We start from the raw sequence: 18,397 nt of genomic DNA on the forward strand, positions 1-18,397 counted from the left end.
CTCAGGCCTGGGTTCACACCTCTGTTTTTTGGTGCTTTTTGCAGAAACACACTACAGTTCATTTACATGTTTTCCTATGGGACACGTTCACATCCATGATTTTTTTTCAGCTGCTGCGTATTTGGAAAGGGCAAGGACTTTTTAACGCAAAACGGTGCCATTTTGTTTTTTTTTGGTTCAATATATTTCAATGGAGAAGCTGCAGAAAAGCATGCAATGTGTTTTTGCGGCAATTTGTGTTTTGTAATCTGCCCAACAAATTGGCCCAATTTTTTTTTTTTTTTAAGGCTATGATCCGATTAATCAAAACAAAAAATCGGCCAACTAATCATTTATGAAAATAATCGTTAGTTGCAGCCCTATACTCGAGTATAAGCCGAGTTTTTCAGCACATTTTGTTTTGTGCTGAAAATGCCCCCCTCGGCTTATACTCGAGTCACCTTTTTGCGCCTGATCTCCTGGAATTTGGGGGATTCGGTACCAGTCGGCCGTAGGTCTTCTGGACCCCAACCTTGGCACACATGTAGCCCCACTCCTCCTCTACAAGTGTGCAAAGTTAATTGTCCGGGGGACCTACGGCCGGGAGCACTGATTTTTCAAACCGGGCACCCCTTCCATAGACTCCAATGTTAAATGGTCATTTCTCCGGTGACTTTGAGGACCCGGTGCCGGTCGTAGGTTCCCTGGACCCGGAACTTGGCACACATGTAGCCCCATTTCTCCTCTACAAGTGTGCACAGTTTGTTGTCTGGGAGACCTACGACTGGGGAGCACCGATTTTTCAAAGCCGGGCACCCCTTCCATAGACTCCCATGTTAAACGTCAGTCTAGTCATGGGCACAGTGAGGCATGCACATGGACACAGTGAGGCATGCACATGGACACCCTAGGCTTATACTAAGTCAATAAGTTTTCCCATTTTTTGTGGCAATATTAGGTGCCTCGGATTATATTCGGGTCGGCTTATACTCGAGTATATACGGTAATGCTAAAAAGGGACCATCCACCCAAAATGTATTTCAGCCTTTAGTAGGTATCGGTACGGTATAGGAGTACTGTCTGTGATACTCTATTTATTTGCACCAACATCCACAATTTCAGGATGAGCTTTCGGTGTGTGCCCCGTTCCTCAAGGCACAAACTGTAGTGAGAACTACCTCAATCACAAATATTACGTTAGCTTGTCCCCCACCCTGCCGCTTGGGAGGAAGGAGAGCTGGTGGATGAGCATTGTAAGTAATTACTGAGTGTAAAAAATCAGAACATGGTCCTTTCCCCCACACCCTTCTTATTTTTTCTGTAATGCCCTTACATTGGGACCTAGCTATGGAAATTCTTCTCGTTAAAGGTTCCCTCATGATGGCCCCATCCAGAGCAGTAGTCCATGTGTGGGATTGCCCCCCTGCTCAAGGTGGGAAGTCTAGCGAATTGACAGTGGAAAATAGCTTCAATTCTATGTATACTATGTATTGTGGGGAGCGTTTTTTATTCCTTTTAGGGCAGTAGATCTTATATCCCTAAAGAAGAGAATGGTTCAATAAAGCTCAAAAACACGTTGGATTCCCAAAGCCATCAATTGAGCAACTTTGCGAAATATCAAGGCTTCTCAACATGTGGTATTGGGGAGCATCGCTTAATATTTACATGCTTATGAATGTTAATTATCTTGAAGCCAATTGTGGCTGCCCATGTGGTTTTAAAATGTTGCATGTCTTTAAAAGAAAAAAAGTTGCAATAATTTTTTTTATTTGTTTTAGGTCATTGTTGATTTGGTTGCCCACAGAGGTCAAAAAGGAACAAATACAATGTCACACATCCCAGGGGTCTGCAGGACCAGTCACATGGCACTGCTGTGCACAGAAGTGAAGGGACTATGCTTGGGTCATTTCTTTTTTTGGGGAACAGGCTTGCTTGAATTGGCTGATCATAAAGCAAAAATGAAAAAACTACATAAAATACACCATGAGAAAAAGAAAGATGTCCTTACCTGCAGTCTTTCAGCCATATAGCAATCTTTTCATTGGGAATATTTCCTGTAAAAATAAAGAAAGCACATTAGTTTGTAAAGAGGAAAGCCAAAGATCTATTCATCTTATAAAATGTTCTTCAATTATACCGAATTGATAACCACGCTTTGCCCATCTTCAATATGGAAAAGGTTTCTACTTCACTTATGACATGGATCAGCAGAATGTGTGTGTACGTTATCGATCTTTGCAGTATAGCGTAATATTATGCATAGAAGTAACATCACAAAAGTTATCATACAGATTATTGCTCGATAGGCATAAGAGGTCAAACATAAACACTATCAATTTGTATACAATCAGGCAGGCCCTTGTACTACATAGCTGAAGGTAAATCTAAAGGAAAGTTGGTTAGAAAAATGTACATGTATGGTCACGGGACATTTTAAAACCTCTCCTGAACGATTTAACTTGACAGAGTAACCCACGTTTAAAAAATGTCCGTTTTGCAGCAATTGCATGTCGCGTTTGCGTCTAGAAGTGTTTTTTTTTAAACTCCTTCAAAAACGCCTCTGTAAACAAGCTGTTACAGGCATTTGGCGTTTCAATCCGTCCTGAACGAATTTGTTGCTTTCCGAAAAATGCTTCTAAAAATACTTCTAAACTCAACTGCCTAGAAACTACTATAAAACAACCCTGTGTACATGTACTGATAAGATAACAGAGGAGAGTTCAGGGGCAGCTGAAAAAAAATGACAAACTGCTCCTAAACGTGCATTTACCAGCAGCAGTGTACAAGAAGCCTAAGGCCTCATGCACACTGGACGTTAGGCCCCATGCACACGAGACGCTGGTAAACGCGTGTTCAGAGGCATTTGGACAGCTTTTTCAACTGCCCCTGAACACATTCAATGTTATCCCATGTGTCCATGCACACAGTCACGTTTTTCTGCGGTTTTCGGCAGTTGCGTTTATGCTCGTTTTTTCAGAAGCAAAAAAATGGGTTCAGACGCAAAACGCTGCTAAACGCGGCAAAATGCAGTACCGCCGTTTTGCCGCAATTTCGTTTATAGGTGTTTTTAAAGGTGACCTATTTTTTTACATTAGAAATCTCAAAAATGATGGCAAATGATGAAAAACTATTAAAAAAACATAAAAAAAAACTAATTGCTTGCATTGCATTGTGGACAATCCACAACTTGTGGCCAGGTGACGTGGCCAGTGCACAATCCACAACTTGTGGCAGGTGACATGGCAAGTGGACAATCCACAACTTGTGGTAGGTGACGTGGCCAGGCGATGTGGCAGGTGACGTGGCCAGTGGACAATCCACAACTTGTGGCAGGTGACATGGCCAGTGGACAATCCACAACTTGTGGCAGGTGACATGGCCAGGTGACGTGGCCGGGTCATGTGGCAAGTGAACAATCCACAACTTGTGGCAGGTGATGTGGCCAGGTGACATGGCAAGTGTACAATCCACAACTTGTGGCAGGTGACATGGCCAGGTGACATAGCAGGTGACGTGGCCAGGTGATGTGGACAATCCACAACTTATGGCAGGTGACATGGCCTGGTGACGTGGCAAATGGACAATCCACAACTTGTGGCATGTGACATGGCCAAGTGACGTGGCAGGTGACGTGGCCAGTGAACAATCCACAACTTGTGGCAGGTGACGTGGCCAGTTGATGTGGCAGGTGACATGGCCAGTGGACAATCCACAACTTGTGGCAGGTGATGTGGCAGATGACGTGGCAAGTGGACAATTCACAACTTGTGGCAGGTAAAGTGGCAAGTGGACAATCCGCAGCTTGTGGCAGCTGATATGGCAAGTGACACAAGTACACTGCTGCTCTCTCAGCTGCTACTCACTCTGGTCTCACAAAATGGCTGAAATGGTTAAATAATACTGTTTTTTGAGCTTAGGGAGGGTCTTATGATGTTTCTTAACTAAACGCTTATAAACGCAAACGTGGTAAAACGCGGTAAAACACCGTGAAATTCATGGCAAAACGGGTGTTTTAAACGCCGTTTTTTGCATTTGAAAACGTGTGTTTAGATGAGTTCGCATCTGCGTCTCGTGTGCATGGGGCCTTATATTAACGTTGTAAAAATGTTCAATGATTTTCAACATTTTTGCAATAGCATTTAGTGTTTTTTAGCGTTGGAATTTTTTACATTTTTTTTCAATGGATCAAAAACGTTGGTGAGCCACGTTTGAGCGTTTAGGCGTTGACGTTAGAGCGTTTTTACAGCTGAAAAACAGATATCTCATGTATCCATGCACACAGGCTGTAAACATGGAGAGTTTACTGACTGTAGAAAAAAAAACCCACCTGAAGCCAAAAACAGAAGCTGTAAAAACGTCCAAAAACATCCAGTGTGCAGGAGGCCTTAGTATTGGTGCTGGATGGAAGGTTTAGGCTTCATTTCCATGGACGTTTTTACAGCCACTTTGTTTCGCCTTCTTTACAGCTTAAAAACGCCTGTCCATGTTTTTTTTTTTCTTTGAGCTGGAGCTTTAAAAACGCTGCGGTAGCGTTTTTTTTAGCATTTTTGCGCGTTTGAGCATTTTTTAACGTCTGGCGTTTTTACAGCTCTAAGGCTGGAGCTTCAGAACACACTGGTCCTGGGTTTTTTTTGCAGCTTAAAAACGGCTCAGCCATCTACAGCTCAAAAACATCATGGTGGGCATGAGGCCATAGACTAACATGGAGAGCCGTTTTTAAGCTGCAAAAAAAGCTCAGAAAAGTGGCTGAAAAAAACGTCCAAAAAGTCCATGGAAATGAAGCCGATAGATTTTACTTTGAACATGTCTGCATTTGCTCATCTTCATTACATGTGGGACGGGGAGACTGGTAGTTTACAGACACAAGATAAAACTGTTTTGTTGTCTTTTCAGCTCACAGGAAGTGACAGGGACATATTTCTAGCAAGATTACAAAGCATTTTCTTTACTTTCTGAAAATGTTCTTGGATGTGATGGTTCCATTTGTTTTCTTTTTTTATACTAAGGACTTAATTCACTGAAATATTTTAATTTTTAGCTATGGGATTTACATGCACATTAAAGCAACATCTCTTGACCAGCAGTAAATGTATGCCTCTAGGTTGTTTCTGTCTACTGAGGAAAGCAGAAACCAAGTAATCTGAGAAAGAGAGTAAAAGTTTATGAGATAAAATGTGAAATGTAAAAAACACACCTCTGCAATATATGTGCGTGAATAAAACCGTGTGATCAGAAAATGATCAGGAAATAAAAGAACACGATGTAAGTTGGTGCGGTGACCAGACTATCATTGGGGCAGTAGAGAGCTGGACTCGTTCACCCTTCTCCACAAACTCAATCTTTCAAAAGAACTTAGAAATTCATTCAATGACAAAGTGAAAGATTAGATTACCTGCTGACTTCAGTCAGTCATTTATTCAACTATACTGACAAGTTCACAACTCTGCATGCACTAGGAGCGCACCACAAATTAAATGCGCTGTACGCTGTTAAAAAGCACCTCAAAAGGTGCATTGGGTAACCAATAACAAAATTACAGCCCTGAAAATGAGGAGATTTATCCAATTTTCTGTGCTGCAGTCTTACCTAATTGTGCAATTCAAGTCACTCATAAAAGAGGATTACAGATAATTATGTACTACTACTTTGTTGTTACATTACATACATGACCTCATGCTCCTGGTCACATACCTGGTTCATAACTAGAAGATCTGTAAGTTGCAAAACCAATTGTATCTGTAGTTGTTCCCTGTCTCCATTTTTTATTCTGATGCTGCAGCACAACACACAGGTAGATCAAATGAGATAGGGATTTTTATATACAGTCAGGTCCATAAATATTGGGACATCGACACAATTCTAATCTTTTTGGCTCTATACACCACCACTGTGGATTTAAAATGAAACAAACAACAACATGTGCTTTAACTGTAGACTTTCAGCCTTAATTTGAGGGTATTTATATCCAAATCAGGTGGCACTGATGGACGACAGGGCTACGTGGCACTGGTAGGAACAGATGAGGTGGCTGTGGCTCTTCCCCTTCGGGACCAATGTCCCTCTCACAGAAGCCAGTGATCGGCTTTTTTGTCTGCTCACGCTAACAGTGGGGGGGAGATTTTTTTTTTACCAATCTTCTGTTTACATCATTGGCTGACAGCTGATCACGCAGTAATGGGCCCCTTACTCCGATCTGTGATCAGCAGAGTCTCATTGACTTGGTAATCACAGAGTGCGTCTATGGGGTGCGCAAAAGGGGGAGGACAACATATGACGGCATCGCAGCAATGTAGGTCCGTGCTGTAGCCATCATTGGGCTATAGCGTGGACGTGAGGAGGTTAAACTAGCTTCAACATGCTTTTTCTTCAGGAATGGGGTGTTGCGTGCATACAGGTCATGGCGGCTGAGCGCTTTACTTATGGTTTTCTTTGAAACAATAGTACCTGCTAATTCCAGGTCTTTCAGGAACCCTAGAACTTGCACTCCTCCTGAGTGTATGTCAGGGTTTGACAAATTTGCTTGGAATCTAGGAGCCAGCTAAAAAAGTTAGGAGCCAGAAAACGCACCCCGTCCCGGCGAGCTTGCGCGCAGAAGCGAACACATAAGTGAGTAGCGCTCGCATATGTAAATGGTATTCAAACCATACGTGAGGTATCGCCGCGATCGTTCGAGCGAGAGCAATAATTCTAGCACTAGACCTCCTCTGTAACTCAAAACATGCAACCTATAGATTTTTCTAAACGTCGCCTATGGAGATTTCAAAGGGTAAAAGTTTGTCGCCATTCCACGAGCGGACGCAATTTTGAAGCGTGACATGTTGGGTATCAATTTACTCGGCGTAACGTTATCTTTTACAATAAAAAAATTGGGATAACTTTACACTTTTTTAATTAAAAAAAATGTATTTTTTCCCCAAAAAAGTGCGCTTGTATGACCGCTGCGCAAATACGGCATGACAGAAAGTATTGCAACGATCACCATTTTATTCTCTAGGGTGTTAGAATAAAAAATATATATAATGTTTGGGGGTTCTACTTAGAGGGAAGGAGATGGCAGTGCAAATAGTGAAAGATTACACATTAGAACAGCTGTTTAACTTGTAATGCCAATGGCCACCACCAGATGGCGCCAGCTCACAGAATGTCACAGCTCACAGAAGGAAGAGCTTGGGACTTCACAAGGCCGCAAAGCCGCGGCCTCAATTGCCGGCCATCGCGGGCCCCACCTCCCCCACCGCGGTCGGTAATTTAGGCCGCGGCTTTGCGGCCATGTAAGGCAGAAGTGCTAACCACTAAGACACTGCCTCTACCTGCACAGAGATGCTTTTACTTAGGCCCTGTTCACATCTAAGCAACACTCCTGCATCAAGATTTTTGCGCATTTCTGGATTGGCACCATTCATTAAATGGGCCTCCCTCAACAAAACACACCAAAAAAGCTCAAGTACCACATTTTGGCACTGAGTCAAGTGTGTTTTGCAGCATGTTTCACACGCAACTGCTACCCGTGTTTGGGGTGCCATTATGAAATAACCCCGCAGGCATTTTAACGCATTTGCAGGAAACGTGAGAAGAAACGTGCGTTTCTGCTCATGTATCTGCTACGCTTGGTTGTAAACGGGGCCGTGTTGTCAACATAGAACAGGAACTTGCTTCTTGGATGACTGATACTAGCAGGAACAACAGATAATAGAATAATGGAATAGAAAATAAAGCCTACAGGAACATGGGAAGGAAGTCATTGTCCCCATTTGAAGAGAAAAGAACCGTTTAACAATTGTTTGCACCGATACATTCTCCTGACAACAATCTTTTCATCTGTTTGCAGAGAATGGATTTCCAAGAAGCTAGAAAAATCATTGATTGATATTTTCTATATTATCAATCAACATTCAACCAACAATGCTAATCAAATATTGTAATTTCTACATAAAAGTTTAAAGAGAGACAAACAAGTAGTGGGCACCTTAAATACACCTGCAAGTGAAAGGCATACTAGCATACTAGCTCATTATGTGGCACTTACCTGAGATCGAAGCCACCGAAGTCCGCCTCGGTCCCGTCCACCGCCACCGCCATGTCCCCTGGAGCTTCTTCCTGTTTTCGCCGCTCCGGCGCTGTGATTGGCCGGAGCGGCGATGACGTCACTCCCGCACATGTGCGTGGGACCGGTAGATCCATGCAAATGCGCGAAAACAAGGCATTAACCCCCGCTAATGCCATTAACAAAAACAGTGCGCCTGCGTCGTTGTCTATGGCGCGCATGCGCCGTTGACAGCAGTGCCGGTTTTTGTGAAAATATCTCCCTAACCGTCATACACTTGGTGGCTATGGACGCAGAGTGTATGACACGGGAGCACGCCTGCAAGGAAACCGCCACGGGAAAGAGCTTCCCAGAGGGGGTTATTTATTGTGAGGAGAAGCTGCGAGAGCCGCCGTGGGACCCCAGAACAGGAGGATAGGGGCCACTCTGCAAAACAAACTGCACAGGGGAGGCAAGTATGACACGTTTGTTTAAAAAAAAAAAACATTTACAGCCACTTTAAAAAGTGTTACTAAACCCAGGACTCTGCATTCACTATATCCCTACTTTTCTGCATCTTGCTTGCGACATGAGTGCCGTAGGATGCAGTTTTAAAATCACAAAAGCTGCAATGAAGTTGTTTCTTTGTCTTACCTTTGTGACTTTGTCTGAGACTTCAGAGGGGTTTGTAAGATCAAAAAATAAATAAAAAAAAGTCTCATACTCTGCATTGTTATGATTAGCCAAAGTCGCAAAACATCAAAGTTGCCCGAAAGACTCATCAAGTAGCAATCAGTCAATGCAAAGTCACACAGGAAGTTGCACAACTTTGGGGTCGCAGAACTGTGAGCCAAGCTATACAAGTCAAGCCAAGCTGTAAGTGACAGTTTGCAGTTGAGATCATAAGCAACGGCCCCGGACACACAGGTGATCTGGGGAGACTACCGTTACAGCTACAGAGCGTTCCTGTTTATTTACACCTACAATCTCTTTCTATATTTATATCTGTGGCACTGAGGACTGCCAGGCAGTTTTGTGTATGATTTTAAACAGATCACATTAATAAACACAAAAATTGGAAAAAATACAAAATAAACCCACACACACAAATTTACTTTAGATTGCCTTTACATGCCCTAGACACATTGTTGTATGACGTCTGTTGCTTTTCTACTTGACCACAAAGCAGTGCGGTTTGCATACACAAATCACATGAATGTTATGGTAGCGGGACATTTGTAAACTCCGGTCTCATATTCAGTGGGGAATTTGGTTACACTCAGAGACATGAGTGTCTGCATAAGAACTACTTAGTAAACCTCTATGCTTAAGTGCGACTTTTTGATTCAGGAAAGAAACAAGTACTGAGCACCCAACCAGACAAACCAGAAAAGCTGGAATGTTTAAAAGCAGCCGACACAAATTTTTTCCTATAATGGGACCAAATTCCCACTTTCATGTGTGCTTGGTGGATGAGAATTGGAAGGCACAATCAGCTCTAGAACTATTAGAAGGCTTCATGCACATAGTGGTCGTGCAGTGTAAAGAGCCTGTGTAATTGCCACCCTTGGACCTACTCCCACCATACACAGCCGCCCATCAACCACTTCCCCTGGGCTGACATCAGATGACGTCAGGGACTTGAAGTGGAGATATCTGGATGGATGTTGCCCGCAGCTATGGGTCACCGGTCATCAGTACCCTCAGAAGTCATGACCTCACTTCCGTTACTGACAGATGTAAACACTGCCATTTTTTTTTTTAGCTGGAAAGCCTGAGATCGATTTTTCATTTTTTCTTTTATCTCAGGCTTTCCATCATAGGGAGGAGAGATGTGGGGACTTAGACCCCAGACCTCTCTATAACAAGGAATAGGGCATGACAGGTCCTATTACAAATGAACATATTTGCCAGCACACCGTGGATCGTCCAATTACGTCCACATTTTTTTTAATGCAAAACAAACATCACAATGGCGCAACGTTTCGAGGTAATGCAGGACCCCTTCCTCTGGGACTTGCCTTGCCCTTGCCTGACGAAGGGGTCCTGCGTGACCTCGAAACGTTGCGCCATTGTGATGTTTGTTTTGTATTAAAAAAAAAAAGTGTGGACGTAATTGGACGGATCATGGTGTGCTGGCGAATATGTTCGTTTGTTTGAAGTTTCCAGTGCCCAGCTAGTGATCGTTTCAGCACCCATTCTTTCTTTAGGAGTCATTTTACCAGGAACATGTGTGATTGGAATATTGACCAGAAGGTCCTATTACAAGGGATGTTTTCATTGTCATAGGAATAAAAGTGATAACAAAAAAAATAAAAAAGCCAACCACTATGTCCACGTACGCAGAAGCATACGCATACATAGACTTTGCCCGCAAATGTGCACAACATTCAAACCACACATGTGAGGTATCGCCTTAGAACGAAAACAATAATTCTAGCACAAGGCCCCCTCTGTAACTCTAAACTGGTAACCTGTAAACATTTAGACTATGAAGTACCGCAGTTTGGCACTAATCCACAAGTGTGCGCAATTTTAAAGTGTGACATGTTAGGTATCCATTTACTCAGCATAACATCTTTCACGTTATATCAAAAAATTGCGGTAAATAGTGTTTTGTTTTTAATTCGTTTTTTTTTCTTAAATTGGGTTTGAAAAATTGCTGCGCAAGTACTGTGTGACATAAAAAAAATTGCAATGACCGCCATTTTATTCCCTTGGGTCTCTACTACAAAAATATATACATTCAGGGGGGTTCGAGTAATATTCTAGAAATAAAAATGCATTTTTACATGAGAAATACCAGAATTGGCTTGAGTGGCAAGTGGTTAAAAGGTGAACTGGAAGAGGCACTCGTTATGTAGTTTTGCACCATGGGTTGTGTAAAGCATCTGCACGTGAGCCGATATATGCTGCAAATGCACATTATATGAGCTCGGAGCATACGTCAGCCCCTGTACAGCCGCATGCATGAAGTCTGATTGTGATGAATGCTACATAATATTTAGCTGTACCCCTCCATGAAAAATGTTGTTTATCAGTAAAATGTTCAAAGATACACAAATCACTTTTAGGCTGCATTCACACCTGAGCGTTTTGTAGCCTGAAGCTAAAAAACGCTAGAGGGGAAAAAATACATTATTCTCAATGGAGATGGTTCACATCTACACTCCAAAACGCCTGAAGCCAAACGCCTGAAGCTCAAACAAGTTCTGGACCCTTTTTTGTCAAGCGAATCGGGCTGATTTGGGCGTTTTTGAACGTTTGTATTCCCATAGAAACTAATGGAAGCACTCGATTCAAGCGTCTAGCGCGACAACAAGCGTTTCTACAGGCGTTTTGTCGCTTTAATCTGTTCTGTGAAATAGAACATTCACCCAGCAAGAAGATAAAAAAAAAAAAATCTACAAACATAGCAACAAGTGATGAAAGAAATGATAATTTTTCCTATTGGCTAAAATAAAAAACGACAAAGTTCAAAAACGTCGGACAACGCTGTATGCAAACGCGTGAAAACGCTACGCTCAGGTGTGAATGCGGCCTTATCAACAGATATTGCTAGATGCAATCGTGGTAATCATATCATTCGTATTCGATATATACATATTGCTATAAAATATGGTATACAACTCTTTATTGCCAACGTGGAACCAACTGGTACCTATGCTTACAATCAAATGCTAGGATCCTAAGAACTGGTCATAGACTGTGGGATGCGATCTTCAGAAAAATACAAATTGAAAAATGAAAATAAAGCTCTTTTTATCCAATATATGTTAGCAAATATCCCATTCCTGAATTGGGATGGTGGAGAGCTGGAATCAAAGTTTAGTGGAATTTCTGACTGAATTAAATGATGGTTACAGCCTGGCAGATTTTACCCGTTGGACCCAGTAGGGATCCTGGAAGCGTTAGCTTGGATGGACAGAAAGAATGAGAGCACCAAGCTGCCAAGATTGGTCCAGATATTCATTTTTATTTGTTACAATAAAAGGGTCCTTCACAACTTGACAAAAAATAGCCAACTGACAAACCATGACGGGGGGGAAGGAGTTTTCTCAATCTTTTTAACCTTTATTTATGGTCTCAGGGAACTCCTGCCTATAATTACTAGATATACAGTTCATGTTATATTAGTTAGTGTGATGGTCACTGAGAATAATGTTCTTCATATATTTGTGGTCATTGGGAAGGACTCTCCCTCTTACAGAGAGTTAAAAAGAAAACTGTGGTCAGTGGTTACTTAAGTTTGAGGCAAGAAAATTGCTCATTGCTTAACCCACTTGACCTCTGGAATATTCACCCACCTTCATGACCAGGACATTTTTTTGCAATACGGCACTGCATTACTTTAACTGACTGTTGTGCAGTCATGCAGCACTGTACTCAAATAAAATTTCATTTTTTTATTTTATTTTTTGCCACAAATCGAGCTTTCTTTTGGTGGTATTTGATCACCAATGCATTTTTTTTTGTGCTATAAACAAAAAAACACAGACAAATAAACCTCCCCCCACAGACACACACACACACACACAAAATGTTCTACTTTCTGCTATAAAACACATCCAATAATTATTACATTTTTTAAAAATAAAATAAAATGTCTTCATAAAAATCTAGGCCAATATATTTTCCAGTGTAAAAGACAACCTTTTACAAAAAATCAGGGGTTGTCTTATACGCCGGGTTTAAAATGCCGCACATAGGATTTCAGGGGAATAGAGCATGGAGAAAGAAAAAAGCCATGGAATTACAGAGCAGGTAGTCGGCTGTTACAGCAGAGTTTACATTATAAATGCCCCTGCTCCGGTCGTGGTTACAGCCCCGCCTCCTGACCCTGCGCCTGTAAGATAGACAGTCCCAGCATTGGACTGGCATTCTGTCTATCTTACAGGCACGAGGTCAGGAGGTGGGGCTGTAACCACGACCGGAGCAGGGGCATTTATAATGTAAACTCTGCTGCAACAGCCGACTATCAGCTCTGTAATCCCACGGCTTTTCTTTTCCTCGTGATGATCCTCGGCGCAGAGGCTGCAATGTGGGCACGGGTTACTTTAACACCTGTTGGAATAGCGATAAATATTGTGGCGGCTGTAAAGAATGCCCATGTGTCTACATTTAGGTCGGTGGTGAATATGTGGTGTAATACATTTTTTTATTTTTAAATGGTGTTGACTTGGAAGGGGGTAGTCTTATATGATGAGTATAGCCCAAAAGCTATGTTTTCACTTGAAAAATAGGGGGTCGTCGTATACGCCAGCAAATACTGTACGTATTTTTGGTGAAAAAAAATAAATAAAATCCCAATAAGTGTATATTGATTGGTTTGTGCAAAAGTTAGAGCGTCTACAACCTATGGGATATATACTGGAATATTTTTTATACTAATAATGGTGGCGATCGGTGACTTACTGCGATATTGCAGTGGACATTCTGACACATGACACTTTGTGGCAACGGTCACTGTACTGACACTGGCTAGGAAGGGGTTAAAAAGCAAGGGCTCAAGGTAAAAAAGGGATCAAGGTTAAAAAAATATAAATAAATCAGTATCGCCTAGGGGTGCAACAGATCAAAAAACTCACGGATCGGATCGATCCTCGGATCAGGAGTCACGGATCGGATCATTTTCAGATCAGCAAAAAAAAAAAAAAAAAAAGGAGGGAAAAAAATTAACTACTCACTAAGTAATGCATACATTTGCAAATAAACAATAACAAATAAAATACTTGACCACTTTTGTTCTATAAATTAAATTATTATATTTTATTTCCTCTTTGATGCAATTCACAAAAATAAGTGCTTAGATGGTTTTAGTGCTTAGGCTGGGGACAAAACATAAGTCGATTAAAACTCTTACCTGCAGACTGTAAAAACTCAACATCTGTGATGCCAACTCTTAGCAGATCTAAATTTAAATTAAAAACTGCAGTATTTTGACTTGCTTGGATGATATATAACCAGATGGCAGCTTTATGACTGGTACTCCTTAAGTCATATATTATATGTTGTGCCAGCTCTGAATCAGCAAAAGTGCATTAGTATTTAATAATATAAATGAATACAAGACGGAGCCAGGTTTAAGAAGCATCAGACAGGGCATTCATTCAAGAGTTATGCAAAAGAGCTGTCAGGGATCAAACTTTAAGATTAAGGACAACTTATTAGGAATACTTTAGTCATTTCAACAGGATAGGCAGTCCCATTTCTTGCAGAATATCCACGAGCAGAGGGAGGGGTGATGACGTCAGCGCGCACCGCCGCCGGGTGTACCAAGATGGCCGACCGCTCCAGAGCTAGGTCAAAGCTGCGGCCTTGCCTAAGGCCGCAGCTGCGGTGCGCTCCGCGGATCACATTCTGTGCCGATCAGAACAGGTCGACCCGTTCGGATCACGGGTCGGTCACGATCCGTTGCACCCCTAGTATCACCCGTCCTTACTCCCACTTTTACTTGTCTGTGCCGATCTGCAGCTCTTTTCTCCCTGGCTTGGCTGAGGCAGCAGCCATTGGCTCCATTGGGGAGGGGTGTATACAGAGGGGGTTGTTAATTTCAATTAACAGCAAAGCAGCTGAAACTGATTAACAGGTGCACTAGATGGGCAACAATGAGACGACCTCCAAAACAGGAATATTTTTCAGATGGAGGTGTCTGACATTTATTTTCCCTACTTCTCTTTTCTGACCGTTTTTCACTAGTTTTGCATTTGGCTTGGGTCAGTGTCACTACAGGTAGTACAAGGCGATACTTGGACCCTATAAAGGTTGCACAGGCAGTCCAACTACTCCAGAATGGCACATCAATACGTGTCATTGCCAGAAGGTTTGCAGTGTCTCCCAGCAGTCTCAAGATCATGGAGGAAATTCCAGGACACAGGCAGTTACTCTAGGAGAGCTGGACTGAGCCATAGAAGGTCCTTAACCCATCAGCAGGACCGGTATCTGCTCCTTTGTGCAAGGAGGAACAGGATGAGCACTGCCAGAGCCCTACAAAATGACCTTCAGCAGGCTACTGGTGTGAATGTCTCTGACCAAACAATCAGAAACAGACTTCATGGGGGTGGCCCGAGGGCCCGACGTCCTCTAGTGTGCTCTGTGCTCAATTGGCATTTTCCATTAAACACCAGAATTGGCAGGTCCACCATTGGTGCCCCATGCTTTTCACAGATGAGAGCAGGTTCACCCTGAGCATATGTGACAGACATGAAAGGGTCTGGAGAAGCCGCGGAGAACTTTATGCTGCCTGTAACATTGTTCAGCATGACCGGTTTGGTGGTGGGTCAGTGATGGTCTGGGGAGGCATATCCATGGAGGGACGCACAGACCTCTACAGGCTACACAATGGCACCCTGACTGCCATTAGGTATCGGGATGAAATCCTTAGACCTATTGTCAGACCCTATGCTGGTGCAGTGGGTCCTGGGTTCCTCCTGATGCACGACAATGCCCAGCCTCATGTGGCGAGAGTATGCAGCTAGTTCCTGGAAGATGAAGAAATTGATACCATTGAATGGCCCCCACGTTCACCTGACCTAAATCCAAAAGAACACCTCTGGGACATTATGTTCCGGTCCATCCGGTGCCGCCAGGTTGCACCTCAGTCTGTTCAGGAGCTCAGTAATGCTCTGGTCCAGATCTGGAAGGAAATACCCCAGGACACCACCCGTCGTCTCTTTGGGAGCATGCCCTGATGTTGTCAGGCATGCATACAAGCACTTGGAGGCCATACAAACTACTGAGGACCATTTTGAGTTGTTGCAATGAAATTTCAGCAAAATGGGCTAGCTGGCTCCATAAATTTTTTCACTTTGATTTTCGGGGTGTCTTTGAATTCAGCCCTCTGTAGGTGGATAATTTCCATTTCCATCAAATGATGTGCCATCCTTTCATTCCTAACACATTACCCAGTCCATATCAGTATAGATTTCCAGCATGAGATTTTTTCCCGTTGAGATCTGATATGTTTTAAAAATGTTCCTTTAATTTTATACATTGCTCGTGGTGATTGGCTCCAACTCCAGCAAGAATGAAGAAGAATGAAGAAGAATATGGCTCCAGAAGGAAGAAATATGAAGTGTCGGAAGCCTCGGAAGGGGGGTCGTCTTATACGGTGAGTACAAGCAAAAAATATTTTAACCACTTGACCACTGGGCACGAAAACCCCCTTAATCACCAGACCAATTTTCAGCTTTCGGTGCTCTCACAATTTGAATGACAATTACTCAGTCATACAACATTGTACCCATCTGAAATTTTTGTCCTTTTTTTCCCACAAATAGAGCTTTCTTTTGGTGGTATTTGATCACCTCTGCGGTTTTTATTTTTTGCGCTATAAAAGAAAAAAAAAGACTGAAAATTCTGTAAAAAAAAAAAAAAAATCTAGTTTCTGTCATATTAGCAGGTTATTTCTCACACACAGCATATGCATACTACAAATTACACCCCAAAACACATTCTGCTATTCCTCCCGAGTATAGCGATACCACATGTGTGCGACTTTTACACAGCGTGGCCACATAGAGAGGCCCAACATGCAGGGAACACCATCAGGCGTTCTGGAGCACCCAGGCCAATTTTGACATTTCTCTCCTACATGTAAAAATCATCATTTATTTGCTAAAAAATTACATAGAAACCCAAAACATTATATATGCTTTTTTTTCAAAGACCCTAGAGAATACAATGGCGGTTGTTGCAACTTTTTATCTTGCACGGTATTTTCGCAGCAATTTTTTGAACGCGTGTTTTTAAAAAAAAAACAGTTTTGTGCTTAAAAAAAAACAAAACAGTAAAGTTAGCCCAATGTTTTTGCATAATATGAAAGATGAAGTTACGCCGAGTAAATAGATACCCAACATGTCACCCTTCAAAATTGCACACGCTCGTGAAATTGCGCCAAACGTTGCTACTTAAAAATCCCCATAGGCGACGTATTGCAAGGTATTGGAGTATTGAGGGTATTGCGGAGTATTGGGGGGGTATTGCAGAGTATGGGGGGGGGTATTGCAGAGTATGGGGGGGGGGGTATTGCAGAGTATGGGGGGGGGGGTATTGCAGAGTATGGGGGGGGTATTGCAGAGTATGGGGGGGGGGGGTATTGCAGAGTATGGGGGGGGTATTGCAGAGTATGGGGGGGGGGTATTGCAGAGTATGGGGGGGGGGTATTGCAGAGTATGGGGGGGGGTATTGCAGAGTATGGGGGGGGTATTGCAGAGTATGGGGGGGTATTGCAGAGTATGGGGGGAGGGGTATTGCAGAGTATGGGGGGGTATTGCAGAGTATGGGGGGGGGATTGCAGAGTATGGGGGGGGGATTGCAGAGTATGGGGGGGGGATTGCAGAGTATGGGGGGGTATTGCAGAGTATGGGGGGGGTATTGCAGAGTATGGGGGGGGTATTGCAGAGTATGGGGGGGGTATTGCAGAGTATGGGGGGGGTATTGCAGAGTATGGGGGGGGTATTGCAGAGTATGGGGGGGGGTATTGCAGAGTATGGGGGGGGGTATTGCAGAGTATGGGGGGGGTATTGCAGAGTATGGGGGGGGTATTGCAGAGTATGGGGGGGGTATTGCAGAGTATGGGGGGGTATTGCAGAGTATGGGTGGGTATTGCAGAGTATGGGGGGGTGGGTATTGCAGAGTATGGGGGGGGGGTGGGTATTGCAGAGTATGGGGTGGGGTATTGCAGAGTATGGGGTGGGGTATTGCAGAGTATGGGGTGGGGTATTGCAGAGTATTGCACTCATCATTATTTTTATTTTGCAGAGTATTGCGCAGGGATGGCTGGATCTGTGACTGCAATTGTCACAGATCCAGCCCACAGTGCGGCAGCTGCTGCTGCCGCCCGATCCCCCCCCCTCCCTCTCCTCTCACACTGTACCGAACGGTACAGAGAGGAGAGGGAGGAACCGGCGTCATTACATGACGCCGGTTTGTTTACAAGTGATCGCGCCGTCATTGGACGGCGCGATCACGTGGTAAGGAGCCGCTTCCATTGGCTCCTTACCGCGATCCGTGTTGCTGCGGGTCCCGTGGACCCGCCGAGCGCCGGTGATCGCGTGTGCGCGCCCGCACGGGCGCGCAATTGTGACTCTCTGGGAGGACGTATATTGACGCCCTCCTAGAGTTAGGGAACCGCCTTGTAGCCGTATTTCGGCTATAGGGCGGTTACCAAGTAGTTAAAAAAAACTGTAAAATTAGGGGGTTGTCTTATACGCCCGGTCGGCCTTATACACCGGCAAATACGGTATATATATATATAAAAAACACACACAATGATCAGTCACTTTGCAAACACAACTTTGCCAACATCATATAGAATACATAGAGCTAGATTCAGCATTATTTTACGTCGGCGCATCTATAGATACGCCGCGTAAGTAGAAAGATGTGCCGTCG

The 18,397-nt window shown here is 43.4% G+C and overlaps 1 protein-coding gene across 1 annotated transcript in view; it reads right to left on the reverse strand.

The window, feature by feature from the left end:
• The window catches only part of ITPRID2 (ITPR interacting domain containing 2), a 150,657-nt gene that overhangs the window by 114,444 nt on the left and 17,816 nt on the right, over positions 1 to 18,397 (reverse strand). Inside the window, exon 2 of the mRNA XM_040357640.1 lies at positions 1,988 to 2,033. Within this exon, the coding sequence (XP_040213574.1) occupies positions 1,988 to 2,033 (46 nt within the window). The remainder of the gene's footprint in view (positions 1 to 1,987; positions 2,034 to 18,397) is intronic.

This window comes from Rana temporaria, chromosome 6 (genome assembly GCF_905171775.1).
Source record: "Rana temporaria chromosome 6, aRanTem1.1, whole genome shotgun sequence".
NCBI lineage: Eukaryota > Metazoa > Chordata > Amphibia > Anura > Ranidae > Rana > Rana temporaria.